The sequence below is a fragment of the Suricata suricatta genome, chromosome 13, assembly GCF_006229205.1.
Source record: "Suricata suricatta isolate VVHF042 chromosome 13, meerkat_22Aug2017_6uvM2_HiC, whole genome shotgun sequence".
NCBI classification, from domain to species: Eukaryota; Metazoa; Chordata; class Mammalia; order Carnivora; family Herpestidae; genus Suricata; species Suricata suricatta.
This window is the reverse complement of record NC_043712.1, coordinates 89,396,396-89,411,473: the sequence shown is the minus strand read 5'-3', so window position 1 is coordinate 89,411,473 and position 15,078 is coordinate 89,396,396. Positions and strand designations below refer to the sequence as shown.

The 15,078-nt window shown below is 45.4% G+C and overlaps 1 protein-coding gene across 1 annotated transcript in view; it reads left to right on the top strand.

The window, feature by feature from the left end:
* WNK2 (WNK lysine deficient protein kinase 2) overlaps positions 1-15,078 on the top strand; it is a 106,403-nt gene that overhangs the window by 52,399 nt on the left and 38,926 nt on the right. The window contains exons 18-19 of the mRNA XM_029919702.1: positions 208-264; positions 739-858. Coding sequence (XP_029775562.1) covers positions 208-264; positions 739-858 — 177 coding nt within the window. The remainder of the gene's footprint in view (positions 1-207; positions 265-738; positions 859-15,078) is intronic.

The window sequence follows — 15,078 nt, the reverse complement described above, 5'->3', positions numbered from 1 at the left end:
GGGAGGCGAGTCCTGGCCGGGGGTCCCGGGAGGGCTGGGCTGCCGGAGGCTCTGCGGGGCACGCGGCGCCGGGTGAGGCGGCCGGCGGGGTGGGCGCGTGCCGCTTAGTGACACTCGGCCCAGCTCTGGAGGCCCCTTGGGTGTTTGGAGGCCATGCCGTGCTCCACGGGAAGTTCCTGCTCCATGTGGCCTGCTGACCTCTGACCCTTACCCTCCAGGAGAGCCGCCGGCCCCAAGCCAACGCCCCCGTGTATCAGCAGAACGGTATGTCTGCCTCCGGGGCTCCCTCCTGCTCTCCAGACCTAGCTCCTGAAGAAGCCTTTCCGTCCTTGCTCCTTCTCTCTTGGTGGCGTTGAGCATGTATAAGGGGGTTTGGCCGTCACACTGGGGGGTTTGCTGGCACGTCTGGTGAGCACCCCCCAGGTGCAAGGATAGCTGACTTGAGGAGCTGGGTGTGGCCTTGGCGGGGACTGAGTACCACGTGAACTGGTCGCTGCCTCTGTCCCCACTTTGCTGATGCCACTGCCAGTGGTCTGGGAACTAAGTCCATGTTAGGGTGTTATATGAGCCCCGGGCTTCCAGTGAGGAGCCCCCCAAGTGGGCTGCACATGCCCCTCACTGGTGTGAAAAGAGCTTCCCAGTGCCTCTTAGGGCAGGTCTGGTGCCAATGGTGAGGGGTCTGGTCAGCTGTGGGAGAAACTCACTCCATCTCTCCTGCTATTTTGTCCTGCCCTGTAGTTCTGCACACAGGCAAGAGGTGGTTTATCATCTGTCCGGTGGCTGAGCACCCGGTGGCGGAGCCCCCAGAGTCCTCACCGCCACTTCCTCTGAGCTCCATGCAGCCAGAAGCCAGCCAAGGTAGGAGCAGCTGGAGTCCCACGCCCTTCTCCCCAGTAACTTGGTGTGCCGGCTCAGCCCGCACCGTCACCCCAAGTCCAGCGTGCCTCGTGGACCACACACGTCCTCCTAGTTTTCCACCTACTTGAGGTGGCGCTCAGGCTCAGGCCGTCCTTACTGTCATCAGCCCAGTTGCTCAGCTGTGTGTGGGGGACTCTGCCCTTTCTCTATCTTACTGGTGTGGGCGATGGCTCCTACCTCCTACTTCTTTCCTCTGTGTGGCTCACCTGGAAGGACATTTTCCTCCTTGCTCCGCTTACTCTGGGGGTGGGGTGGGAAAGTCCCTTTCAGGTACTGAGACTGGTTTTAAATTGTCCCCAAGGAAAACTGATACTGATCTGGCCATGTGGGGAACAGATGCCAGCAGGCTTGCCCTTGGGGCTGTGTTAAGTCCTGATTCTGTGGTCCCTTAGGAGGTTGAAAATAATCACTTGAACAGATTAAGGATTAATTCCCTGTAAGCTGGCAGGAGAAAGTTGCCAGTTATGTAACTCGACCTAACATTATGGGTGGAGCACCCATGAAACACACGGGTGAAAAGTGTGTGTAAATCGTTTTTCATTTTCTGTCATGAGTTCCCATTGACTTCCGTTGTATTTCTGAAGGTTTGTTCCCACCAATGAAAGGTCTGCCTGGTAACAGAATCCCAGCAGAGCCGTAAACAGACCTGGCGACCTCAGACGAAGGGCCGGGCCCACCCTGGGCGAGGGGCCCGGGGAGCAGCAGCATTGTCTTCAGTGGCTCAGACTTAAAATAAGAATATGCTTGTCTACTATTACTTCACTTAGTACACGCACACTCAGTTACTGGAGGGAGAGACGCCCTTTCAGACATAAAGTCCATTTTCATTGTGGTTCAGCGATTCATAGGACGTGTCCAACTTAAACCCTAATTCCCTCTCTGTTCACTGATCTCAGAGAACCTTTGGGATCCAGTTTCCTTATTTATTTAAAAAAAACCAAAGTGGCCCCTGTCAGGGAGAGCAGTTGTTCGTTGGGGTGAACCCGTCACTGAGGATGGCCAGAGCAGGTGGCTCAGCCATAAAGATCGTCAGCTTGCAGGTCTTTGGGCATCTGAAGGCCGCGCAGGTCAGGCCAGGGCCCAGGGTAGGGTGGAGACCCAGGACGCGGGGTGGCCCGGTGCTGGCCCTGTTCTCTCGGAGGCAGTCCCATTCCTGCAGGGGGACTGGTGGCTGCGCCGCAGGCTAGGGAGGAGCGGAGTCGTGCTGGAGAAGGGGCAGGCCGGGTGCCACCTCAGCTCGGCGCCCACACCAGGGCGCTGTCGGGCACGTGCCTGTGCTCAGGCAGAGCATGCGGCCCCTTTCTGCAGGAAGGCAGCTGTGTTCTGGACCTCGCGGTTGTGCAACTTCACCAACACTCTCTCTGGCTCCTAATAAAGAATGGGGGAGTCTGGGTGAGGCGGGAGTGCGCACACAGCCCAGCCCTTCGCCGAGCCTCGCCGCTCGCAGGTGCCGGGCAGGTGCCGGGCAGGCGCGGCTTTATGGGGCTCCGGCAGTAAGTAGCAACAGGAGGACGGGGCAGTGTGCCGGAATTCCAGGGATTCCTGGGCTGGTGGTGAGCTTAGCATTTCCCTCTGGTGCCTCCTGGCCTGAGGCCAGGTCAGTGTGAGGAGACAGTAAATACTGTATCTTTATTCATAGGTTTTCATACATGGTTACCGTTAAGTTTTTAGAAAACATCTGCAGGTAGCAGTCTGTGTTAAGTCCGTGATCATTCAAGTCTGAGCCTACTCTTTATTCCCGTCCTCACGGTTTAGGCATACGGTATCATGTTCTACATCCTGTTATTTTGTGAGTTCCTTGACTGAATATTTACAGAAATACTCATATTTGCTGCTTCTGTGTTTCCTGCAGTTACACTGTCACTTTTGGTCTCTCCTTTCCAAGTATGCCCCTTTAATATTTTTTGCAGGGGTGACTTGGTGCTCCTGAAGTCCTTCGGGTTGTTTTTTTGTCTGGGAAGCTCTTTCTCTATTGTGAATAATAGCCTTGCTGGATAGGGTATATTTTTACTAGATTTTCCCCACTCCGCACTTGGACTACACCATGCTACTCTCTTCTGGCTTCTGGATTCTGTTAAAAAAATCTGCCTCATAGCCTTATGTGGTCTCCCTTGTGTATAGCTTTTTTATTGTCCTGCTGCTTTAAATGTCTTTATTGCTGTATTTTGCCATTTTAATTACAGTATATCTTGGTATAGATCTGCTTTTGTTTATTTTGATGGGAGTTTTCTGTGCATCCTGGATCTGGATGTTTGTTTCCTTCCCCAGATTAGGGAAGTTTTCAGCTATTATTTTTTCAAATAGATTTCATGCGCCCCTTTCTCTTTCTTCTTCTGAGAGTCCTTTAATACGGATGTTATTGTGTTTGATTGAGTCACTGACTTGCCTAAGTCTATTCTTGTATTGCATAGTTATTTTTCTCTCTTTTGTTCAGCTTGATTAATTTTCATTACTTTGTCTTGTAGGTCATTAATTTGCAGTTCTGCTTCTTCCAATTTGCTATCCATGCCACCAGGCGTATTTCTCATTTTGTTTATTGAGCCCTATATCTCTGCTGTTATTCCTTATCGTGGTGTTAAGGGTCTCAGTCATATCTTCCCCCCTTTCTCAGGTTCAGTGAGTATCCTTGTGATCACTGCTTTAAAAACTCCTTCAGGCATAGTATTTATATTTGTTTCATTTAGGTCTCCAGCTGTGGCCTTGTCATGTTCTTTCATTTGGGATAAATTTCTCTGTCTTCTCCTTTTGTCTACGTCTCTGTGCCTGTTTCTGTTAGGCAAGTCAGCTGTGTCTTCTGTTCTTGAGGGCAGTGGCCTTATTAGGAGGAGATCATCAGTGTCCTGTGGTGTAGTGTCCCCTGGTCCCCGGGGCCTGATGTTCAGGGAGTGTCTCCAGTGTATGCTGTGTGGGCTCCGCTTTTGTGTCCTGGCTGCTTTCGTTCTTCTGACCAGTTGACTTCGGGGACTCCCTCTGTCTCCTGTGGGCAGTGTTTGGTCCCCGGCCTGCACGTGGCAGGCTGGAGATGTGCTTGGTCGGCTTATGAAATGAGCCTTCTTGCCGCTGCTGCCAGCGAGCCCACTGACCTGGAACAGGTGCTCAGCCCTTCTGGTTGCAGGAACTCACAAAATGTGGCGCCTCTTGCTTTCCAGGCCGAATCCTCTGGGGACTAGTTTTCCTTGTGTGCTGCCCCCGTGGGTGAGTCTGTCTCTCGTCCATCCTGACCATGGCGCCTTGCCCAGGGCAGTGGCCACTGCCCGTTTCTCTCCCAAGCCATGACTCTGCACTCCCTGCCTTCTTCATGTGGCTTCCTCTCTACTTTCAGCTGTGGAGTTTGTCCTGCCAGCCTCCAGGCAGGTTCCGGGGGGATTTAGCATGATTTCATAACTAGTTCTGTTTGTGGGATGAGGCAGGCCTGGGGTCCTCCTACTCTGCTGCCATCTTTGCCTCTTGAGTCTATCAAACATTTAAAGAAAAGTTGGTACCTGTCTTTCTCAAACTATTGCTGAAGAGGAATGAATGCATCCAAACTCTGTGAGGCCGGCGTCACCCTGATACCAAAGCAAAGACACTGCAAATAAGAGAAAATTACAAATCAGTATCCTTGACGGACAGAGATGCAAAAAGCCTTAATAAAATATTAGTAAACGAAATTCAAAAAAACATTAAAAGAACTTCTAAGGTCAAAAAACAGACCAGGATGCCCACTTGCACCACATTTATTCAGCAGGGCGCTGGCTGTCGTGGTCATGGCAGTTAGGCCAGGAAAAGGAAGAAAATGCACCCAAATTAAATTAGAACGGAAGTACTAGCACTACCACTATCTGCAGATGATGTGACGTCACACACAGAAAACTCTAAAGGCTCCACCAAGAAGCTGTCGGAACTCACAGAAGCAGATCTCATTCCGTACTTGGTTGCACTTCACAGGCACTCTAATTTTTAGGGATTGAACGATTGTGGCAATCCTGTGTCAGGGGTCTGTTGTCACAATTTTCCCAAAGGAATTTGTTCACTTTGTGTCTGTGTCACATTTTGGTAATTCTTGGAATACTTCAAGCTTTTTCATTATTATTATACTTCAAGTGCTGCGTTCTCATAAAACTTGAATGGATAAAGTGTTGCTTTTTATGGATGAGCAAAGAAAGTGGTTTCTTGAGATGGAATCTACTCCTGGGGACAATGCTATGAAGATTGTTGAAATGAAAACAAAGAAAAGAATATTATATAATATATATTATATTAAATAAAATATTATATACACTTAATAAAGCAGTGGCAGCATTAGAGATGATTGACTCCAATTCTGAAAGCTCAGTGGTGTCAAACAGCACTGTGTGCTATGGGGAAATTGCTCATAAAAAGAGGAGTCAAAGTGGCAAACTTCAGTGTTTTCTTATCGGAAGAAAATGGCACAGCCAACCCAATTTTTCACAACCACCACCTTGATCAGGCAACATTTATCAACATCAAGGCAAGACCAGCAGAAAGATTATTACTTGCTATAAGCTCAGATGATAGCAGATTTTTAGAGATTAAAGCTTTTAAAAATATTTACTTGTTTTTGAGAAGCAGCAAAGGAGTAGAGAAAGGAAGACTGAGGATCTGAGGCGGGCTCCATGCTGTCAGCACAGAGCCCGATGTAGGACTCAGATGCATGAACCGTGAGGTCATGACCTGCAAAGTTAGATGCTTCACCAACTGAGCCATCCAGGGGTCTCAGAAATATTTCTGAGTTATGGTGTGTACGTTGCTTTTTAAAATCTCTGATGTTATCGCACAGTTAGCAAACTATAGTGTACGCATAACTATTACATGTACTGGAAAACAACTCATTTGAGTTGCTTTATTGCAGTGTTCGCTTTATGCCAGGAGTCTGAAACAGAACCGTGGTGTGTCTGAGGTACGCCCATAAATGAGCGCAGTAAAGTTGCACAAAATTATCAGACGTAAACCTGTTGCCTTTCTGTACACTAAAAACGAACTACCAGAAACTGAGAAGACAACCTCATTTATAGTTATATCAAAAAGAAGAAAATACCTAGGAATAAATTTAACCAAGGAAAGGAAAGACCTGTATTCTGAAAACTATGACGATGAAAGAATCTGGCAGCACAAATAAATAGAAGGATATACCTCATTCACAGGTTGGAAACATAATATTGTTAAAATGTCCACATCACTACCAAAACAATCTATAGATTCCATGCAATCCTATCAAAATATCACTAGCAGTTTTCATAGAACTGGAAGAAAGAGTCCTAAGATTTGTGTGGAAACATAGAAGACCCCAAATAAACAAAGCTGTCTAGAGAAAGAACAAAACTGGAGGTTTCGTGCTCCCTGATTTCAAACTATATTATTAAGCTGTAGTGATCAAGACAGTGTGGTCTGGGCATGACAACAGACACGCAGATCAGTGGAGTAGAATAAAGAGTCCAGAAATAAACCTATGCAGATGTGGTCAATTATTTTATGACAAAAGAGGGGAAAAATACTGTGGGGAAAAGACAGTCACCCCAATAAATGGTGTTGGGAAAATTGGACAGCTCTGTGCAAAAGAATTAAACTGGAACCCTCCCCGTAGGCAAGGGCGGCAGAAACTAAACAGCAGGATCAGACTAAAAAGCTTTCGTGCAGCACAGGAAACCGTCAGCAAATGAAAAGGCAGCCTTTCAGGAGAAGATACTTGTAAACCGTACATCTGATGGGTTAATATCTAAAATGTATAAAGAACTTGCACAGGTTAATTAAAAAAAAAAAACCCACAACTTGATTAAATGGGCAGAGAACTTGAACAGACATTTCTCCAAAGAGGACATCCAGATGGCCAACAGACACATGAAAGGATGCTCAACATCACTCATCGTCTGGGAAACACAAGTCAAAACCACAAGGAGATATTACCCCACAGCTGTCAGAATGGCTACAAGGAAAAAAGACAAGAAATAACACGTGTTGGTCGGGACGTGGAGAAAAGGAAACCCTTGTGCACTGCTGGAGGGAGTAATTGGTGCAGCCGCCATGGAACACAGCATGGAGTTTCCTCAGGTGTCTGTCATATGACCCAGCAATTCCATTTGTGGTATTTATCTAAAGAAAATGAAAACACTAATTTGAGGAGATACATGCATTCCTGTGGCATTGTTTTCATTATTCACAATAACCCAGATATGGAAGTATCTTGTGTCTATCAGTAGATGAATGGATAAAGAAGATGTGACGCACGCACACACGCATTACTTGGCCATAAAAAAGAATGAAAGCTCATGATTTGCAACAACACAGATGGACTTCAAGGGTATTATGCTAAGGGAAATAAGTCAGAGCCATATGATTTCATTTATATGTGAAATCTAAAAACAAATGAACAAAAAAAGAAAAGGACAAATTAACAAACTAAACAGAAACAGACTCACAGATACAGTAAACAAGCTTTTGTTTACCGTAGAAGGGAGGGGCTGGGGGATGAGCTAAGTAGGTAAAGGAGATTAATAGGTACAGACAACAAGTTTTATAAGTCATGGGGGTGTAAAGTGTGGCATAAGGAATATAGTAAGATTGTAACAGCTGTATGGTGATAAATGGTAACTGAACTACTTGTGGGGGTCATTTTTTAATTGACTGAGCCACCCAGGCACCCCTGTGGGGGTCATTTTTTAAAAATAGTTTATTGTCAAATTGGTTTCCATGTAACACCCAGTGCTCTTCCCCACAAGTGTCCCCCTCCATTACCATCCCCCTTCTCCCCTCCCCCTTCCCCTCAGCCCTTGGTTCGTTTTCAGTATTCAATATTTTCTCATGTTTTGCAGCAAATAGATGGATTTTGGTTTTTGATCCATTCTGCTACCCTGTGTCGTTTGGTTGGAGCATTCAGTCCATTTACATTGTGTTATTATTGAAAAATGTGGGTTTAGATTAATTGTTTTCTCCATAGAGTTCATGTTTGTAGTGGTGTTTTTGGCACTTTGTATTCCTTGCAACATTTCCCTCATAGAATCCCTCTTGGGATTTCTTGTAGGGCTGGTTTGGTGGTCATGAATTCTCTCAAGTTTTGTTTATTTTGGGAACACCTTTATCTCTCCTATTTGGAATGAAAGGCTTGCTGGATAAAGAATTCTTGGCTGCATGTTTTTTCCGCTCATCACATTAAAGATTTCCTGCCATTCCTTCCTGGCCTGCCAAGTTTCAGTAGGTAAGTCTGTAACCACTCTGATAGGTTTCCCTTTGTATGTGAGGGCCCTTTACTCCCTAGCTGCTTTCAGAAATCTCTCTTTATCTTTATATTTTGCCAGTTTCGCTATGGTATGTCATGTCAAAAGTTGATTGAAATTATGTCTTAACAGAGTTCTTTGTGCTTCTTGAATTTGAATGTCTGTTTCCTTCCCCAGATTTGGGAAATTCTCAGTTATACTTGGTCTAGTACGCCTTCAGGACCTCTCTCTCTTCCTCTTCAGGAATTCCTATGATACGGATGTTCTGTTTGTATCATTCAGGTCTCGAATTCTCCTTTCCTGCTCCTGGATCAATTTCTCTCTCTTTTTTTTTTTTTCTGCTTCCTCTTTTGCTATCACTGTGTTTTCTAATTCACCTATTCTTCTCTCTGCCTCTTCAATCCTTGAGGTGGCCACCTCGATTTTATTATTCACCTCATTTATAGCCTTTTTTAAACTCATCACACCTATTTTGAAAGTCCCTAGTCATTGTATCAGTAGCTTCTCTGATGCTTTTTTCAAGCCCAGCAATTAATTTTATGACAATTGTTTTAAATTCTTGTTGAGTTATGTTGTTTAGATCTGTTTTGAGCAGTTCTGTGGCTGTGACTTCTTCCTGGAGTTTCTTCAGGGGAGAGTTCCTTCGTTTTGTCATTTTGGCTAGTTTTCTGTCTGTTATCAGTTTTAAAAAGCTCGTTTTGCACTGTGCACCTGTTAGTATTGCTCTGTTAAAGGAGGCTTATTGACTGTCCAGGGCCTGTCATTTCAGGAAATGTTCTTTTAATGGTGTCTCTCAGTTTCTCTTGTTGTGCCTTTGGTTATTTTATTTCCCTACTCAGCAATATTTGGGACTCGCCGTCATGCACACTTTGGCTTGTTTCTGGGGATAGCCCTGAAAAGGAAAACAGACAGACAAATACACAGGGAACAGAAGCACGCAAACGTACAGACAAATCCAACAAACAAATTAAAAGGGGGAAAGGAAGAAAAGAAAAGGAAGGGAGAGGAAAGAGAAGAAAAAAAGAAAAAAATAAATAGGGGCAGAGACGACAAAGGACAATGGACAGTCTAAAACTGTATAATCAGTCGAGGGGAGAGATAAGGATGAGATAAGGGAGAATATATCTGGATGGCAAGAGAAGAAAAGAAAAACAGAGAAAGGAAAAAGGAAAATAAAGAGTAAAAATTTAAAAACAAAATAAAAAAACTAAAAAAGGTAACGATAATAAAAAAAATAAGTACAAAAAAGCAGCAGCTCCCCCCCATGGATAGGCATCGTTTGGTGTAGGTAGGTCTTGGGGGGGCTGCTCTCGGAGGCCCCACCTTGGTGGTTGCAGAGAGAATGGCGGACCCTCCCAAGCTCTGCTGGAACTAAACACTGCAGGCCACTCTTATGAGTCCGACCTCCCTATGCTGCAGCTGAGCCAAGCTGTATTTTCCAGGCCTGCCTCATTTCAAAATCCTAGTCCATGCATTTTTTTAAATTTTTATTTTTAAATTTTCTATTTATTCTTGAGAGACAGAGAGAGAGCATGAATGGGGGAGGAGCAGAGAGAAAGGGAGACACAGAACCTGAAGCAGGATCCAGGCTCTGAGCTGGCAGCACAGAGCCTGACGTGGGGCTGGAACCCACAGACTGTGAGATCATGACCTGAGCTGAAGTCAGATGCTTAACCGACTGAGCCCCCCAGGCGCCCCTAGTCCATGCACTTTCATGCTACCACAGATGAGATGTACTCGCTTTGGCGGCTGGCTTCTTAGCGGGATCGCATAGTGGGAGGGAGCAGTTTCTCTTGGCGCCGCCGGATTCACACTGCTGCCGCCTGAGGCACAGGGCGCTGCCGGAAATGAGGCGCGCTCCCGCAGCCGAAGTGCGCGTCAGCCTCGGTCGCCACTGTCTCTGCCAACTCCCTGCCAGGATTTCATGGGGGGGAGGAGCGGTTTCTCTTGGCGCCAGCTGGGATTGGTGCTGCTTCCTGAGGCAGGGCGCTGCAGGAAACCAGGTGCGCGTTCCGCTGCCACAGCGGCCACAGCCACCACAGCCGCCGCCGCCACCACAGCTGCCGCCGCCGCCACCACAGCCGCCGCCACAGCTGCCGACTCCCTGCCGGGATCTTATGCAGGTGAGCGCTGTTTTTTTCCCTGTTGGCACCCAGGATTCAGGATTAGCGCGGCCAATGCTGGAGGTGAGATGCGCTCTGGAAATGAGGTGCACTCCCGTGCAGCCGCCAACTCCCTGCCGGGATTGAGCAGGGGTGGACGCTGTTTCTCTCCTTGTGCCACCCGGGTTCGGGATTTGGGCCACTCAGCAGTTATATACGGAGTGAGAGTTTCTTTCTCCGAGCGCGGTTAAATGCTCTTTATCTCTTCTCTAGAGACGGCACTATGAGCGTGTTCAGTTTCTTTCTCTTCCCTTTGTCTCTTGGGCTCCGTGCGCTTGCACCGCGTTGGGCTGGGGCTCCCACCTCCCCTGCCCGGTTCAGGCTGGCCCGTTTCCCAATCTCCCCAGTTCGCACTCACTCACTCAGGCATCTTTGAGGTTGTCTTCTTTCTGGAGTCTGTATTTTCTCCTCCCAACCTTGCAGATGAGAGTAATGTCCTTCTCACTTCGATAGAGGGGAGAGACGAAGTTTACAGAGCTCCCTTCCTCTCCGCCATCTTGGCTCCTTCCTCTCTTTTCTTTTGTTAATGTGATGTATTGCATTGATGGATTTGGGAATATTGAACCAGCCTTGCAACCCAGGAATGAATCCCACTTGATCATGAGGGATAATTATTTTTATGTGTTGTTGAATGAATTCGATTTGCTAGTATCTTGTTGAATATTTTTGTATCTGTATTCATTAAGGATATTAGTCTGTAGTTCTCTTTTTTTGCTGGGTCTCTGGTTGGAATCAAGGTGATGCTGGCTTCATAGAATGAGTTTGGAAGTTTTCCTACCATTTCTATTTTTTTGGAATAGTTTGAGAAGAATGGGTATTAGCTCTGCTTTCAGTGCCTGGTAGAATTCCCCTGGGAATCCATCCGGCCGGGGCTCTTATTCATTGGGAGATTTTTGATAATGGATTTGATTTCTTCACTGGTTATGGGTCTGTTTAGATTTTCTATCTCTTCCCGTTTGAATTTTGGTAGTGCATGTGTGTTTATGAGTTTGTCCGTTTATTCTAGGTTGTCCAGTTTGTTGGCATATAATTTTTCATAGTAATCTCTAATGATTGCTTGTATTTCTAAGGGATTGGTTGTAATAGATCCATTTTTATTTGTGATTTTGTCTATTTAGGTGCTCTCTCTTTTCTTTCTAAGGAGCCTGGCTAGAGGTTTATCAATTTTGTTTATTTTTTCAAAGAACCAACTCTTGGTTTCATTGATCTGCTCAACTGTTTTTTTGGATTCTATATTGTTTATTTCTGCCCTGATCTTTATTATTTGTCTTCTGCTACTGGGTTTGGCGTGCTCTTGCTGCTCCCTTTCTAGTTCCAGTAGGTGCTCTGTTAGATATTGAATTTGTGCTTTTTCTCATTTGTTGAGATTGGCCTGGATTGCAATATACTTTCCTCTTAGGTCTGCCTTTGCTGCGTCCCAGAGATTTTGGATTGTTGTATTTTCGTTTTCATTTGTTTCCAAAAATTTTTAAATTTCTTCTCTAATTGCCTGGTTCACCCAATCATTCTTTAGTAGGGTGGTTTTTAACCTCCACATTCTTGGCGGTTTTCCAGACTTTTTCCTGTGGTTAATTTCAAGTTTCATAACATTGTGATCTGAAAGTGTGCATGGTATGATCTCAGTTCGTTTATACTGATGGAGGGCTGCTTTATGGCCCAGTATGTGATCAGTCTTGGAGAATGTGCCATGTGCACTCGAGAAGAAGGTGAATTTCCTAACTTCAGGATGCAGAGTTCTAGATATATCTATTAATTCCATCTGTTCCAATGTGTCGGTCAGATTCCTTGTTTCTTTAGTGATCTTCTGTCTGGTTGATCTATCCATTGCTGTCAGTGGGGTATTAAAGTCCCCTGCAATTAGCATATTCTTATCAATAAGACTGTTTCTGTTTGTGATTAACTGTTTTATGTATTTGGGCGCTCCCAAATTTGGCGCATAGATGTTTATAATTGTTAGCTCTTCCTGATGGAGAGACCCTGTAATTATATAATGTCTCTTCATCTTTTGTTACTGCCTTTACTTTAAAGTCCAGTTTGTCCGATATAAGTATGGCTACTCCGGCTTTCTTTTGGCCTCCAGTTGCATGGTAGATATTTCTCCATCCCGTTAGTTTCAATCTGAAGGTGTCTTCAGGTCTAAGGTGAGTCTCTTGTAGACAGCAAATAGATGGATTTTGGTTTTTGATCCATTCTGCTACACTGTGTCGTTTAGTTGGAGCATTCAGTCCATTTACATTCAATGTTATTATTGAAAAATGTGGGTTTAGATTCCATTTTGTAGTGTAGAAAAATATTAAATCAGTATGATGTGCACCCAAAACTAATAGGATACTGTAAGTCAACTATGCTTCAGTTAAAGAGAAAAAAACATACCACCACCACATTGCATAGAAGGGCCAGTTAGTTAAGAAGACATAACTGTTCTCTATATGAATGCACCTAACAACAGAGCTCCCTTATTTTGAAAGGAGACATGGACAAACCCACAGTTATAGTTGGACACCGTAACACTCTTCTCTCAGCAATAGATAAATCTGTAAGTTGAAGAATAAGTCTCAATGAAAATCAGAAACATTTTGAAATGAATGAGAATGAAAATTCAATATATTAAAATTTGTGGAATGCAGTTAATGCAGTACTTAGCAGGAAATTTATAGCACCACATGGTTAGATGAAAAAAGAAATCTCGATTCAATAATTCAAGCTTTCATCTTAAAAAAAACTAGTAAAAAATAAATCCAAAGAAAGCAAAATGAAGAGAATAAAGAGCAGAAATCGATGAAATTTGAAACAAAAACAACAAAGTTAGTGAAACAAAAATCTGGTTCTTTGACAGACATCACTAATTTTAATAAATCTCTGAATACCAGTATCAGGAATAAAAGAGATATCATTACAATATCTGCATAAGGGAATAATAATCATTGAATCATTGTTATGGAATATTATGAAGAAACCTACATAGATGAATTTGACAACTCAGATGAAAGGGACTAATTCCACAGAGGCCACAACCTGCAAAAACTCCAGGATGGAATAGTTAACCTGATTTTAAAAGACTGATTTTATAGTGAAAAATCTCTCCCTAAAAAGAATTGTGCAGGCCTAAATGGTTTCACTGGTCATCTAATAGCCTTTCCTTGTGCAAAAGAAATGAAAGCAGAGTCCACGTGAGGGTTTTCCTAGATGTTGATAACAGCTTTACTTAGCACGGCCGGCGTAAACCTTGACCTAGCCCCTTGCCCGTCAGCAGGTACAGATAAGCATATTGTGGTTTATCTATACAGCGTCATGCTCCTCTGTAATAAAAAAGGAATGAACTATTGGTATTTACAACAGCATGGATGATTTTCTAAATAACTGTGCTAAATGAAAGAAGCCAGACAAAAGTCATGTTATGTGATCACATATAAATGGAGACTATAGGGACAGAAAGCAGATCAGTAGTTGTCTGGGAAGGAGAGTATGGCAGGAAAGGGGGTGTGTGTGTATAGATTACAAGGTTCATGAACAGACATCTGGGAGAATGATGAACATATTCATTATGTTGACTGTAGTGATGATTTTGCTTATATACCCCAAACAAAAAATCCCAACTGAACAGAAATTGTGGAGCTGAAAGACGCAGGAGTTAAAACTAAGACTCACAGGATGTTTGTACATTGCTGGAGGGAAAATTAACCAAAAAAAATTTAAAAAATAAAAGGTGCTACAAAATATATTTCAGTGAGATAGTCAAACATATGATATAATTGGTACCCCAGAAAGGAAAAGAATAGGACAGTATCACGTTGGAGGAGGCGATGTAGAGTTGAAAGGCATTGACCACAAATTCAAGACGGCCTCCAAACTGAGAGAAACAACATATTTCAATATATTGTAGTGAAAGTAGTGAAAACCAGAGGCAAACAGAAGAATTGAGAGAATGCCTCTACAGGGGCCGCAGTTCTTTGGATGGCCCGTGTTAGTTAGGAGACCAGGAACTGCCGGCTGCCCTCCGTGAATAAGGGAATCAGTTCAGTCCCGCCTGGGGATAGGATTCTGCCTAAAGCAAGACAACTAAAGACCAAAACAATTTATCGCCTATCCACATCTCACTGGAGAGATACTGGAGGAGATGTTGTTAGGCAAGAAACCCAGTGATGCTAAGTGGAATGTGGGGAATGCAAGGGAATGAGAGCAAGAGGCATTTTGTAGATAACCCGGTCTGTCCCAAAGAATGTCGGCTGTGGAAAGCACAGTGTGTGTGAGAGTTGCGACGCGCTGGTCGTGTAGAAATACGTGGAAATACCGGGAGCTTCATCGGGCGAAGGAGTAGTGCTCCAGGGCTTCTGCGTGCTCGCCTTGTCCAGGAAGGGCCAGCGGCACGAACGCGCACAGTGGTCTCTAGAAAGCTGCTCCCGCGCTCCTGGCGGCCGGCTGCAGTGGGGAGAGTGCTCCTGGCGGCGGGCTGCAGTGGGGAGAGTGCTCTGGCGGCGGGCTGTAGTGGGGAGAGTGCTCCTGGCGGCCGGCTGCAGTGGGGAGAGTGCTCTGGCGGCCGGCTGTAGTGGGGAGAGTGCTCTGGCAGCGGGCTGCAGTGGGGAGAGTGCTCCTGGCGGCCGGCTGCAGTGGGGAGAGTGCTCTGGCGGCCGGCTGTAGTGGGGAGAGTGCTCTGGCGGCGGGCTGCAGTGGGGAGAGTGCTCCTGGCGGCCGGCTGCAGTGGGGAGAGTGCTCCTGGCGGCCGGCTGTAGTGGGGAGAGTGCTCTGGCGGCGGGCTGCAGTGGGGAGAGTGCTCTGGCGGCCGGCTG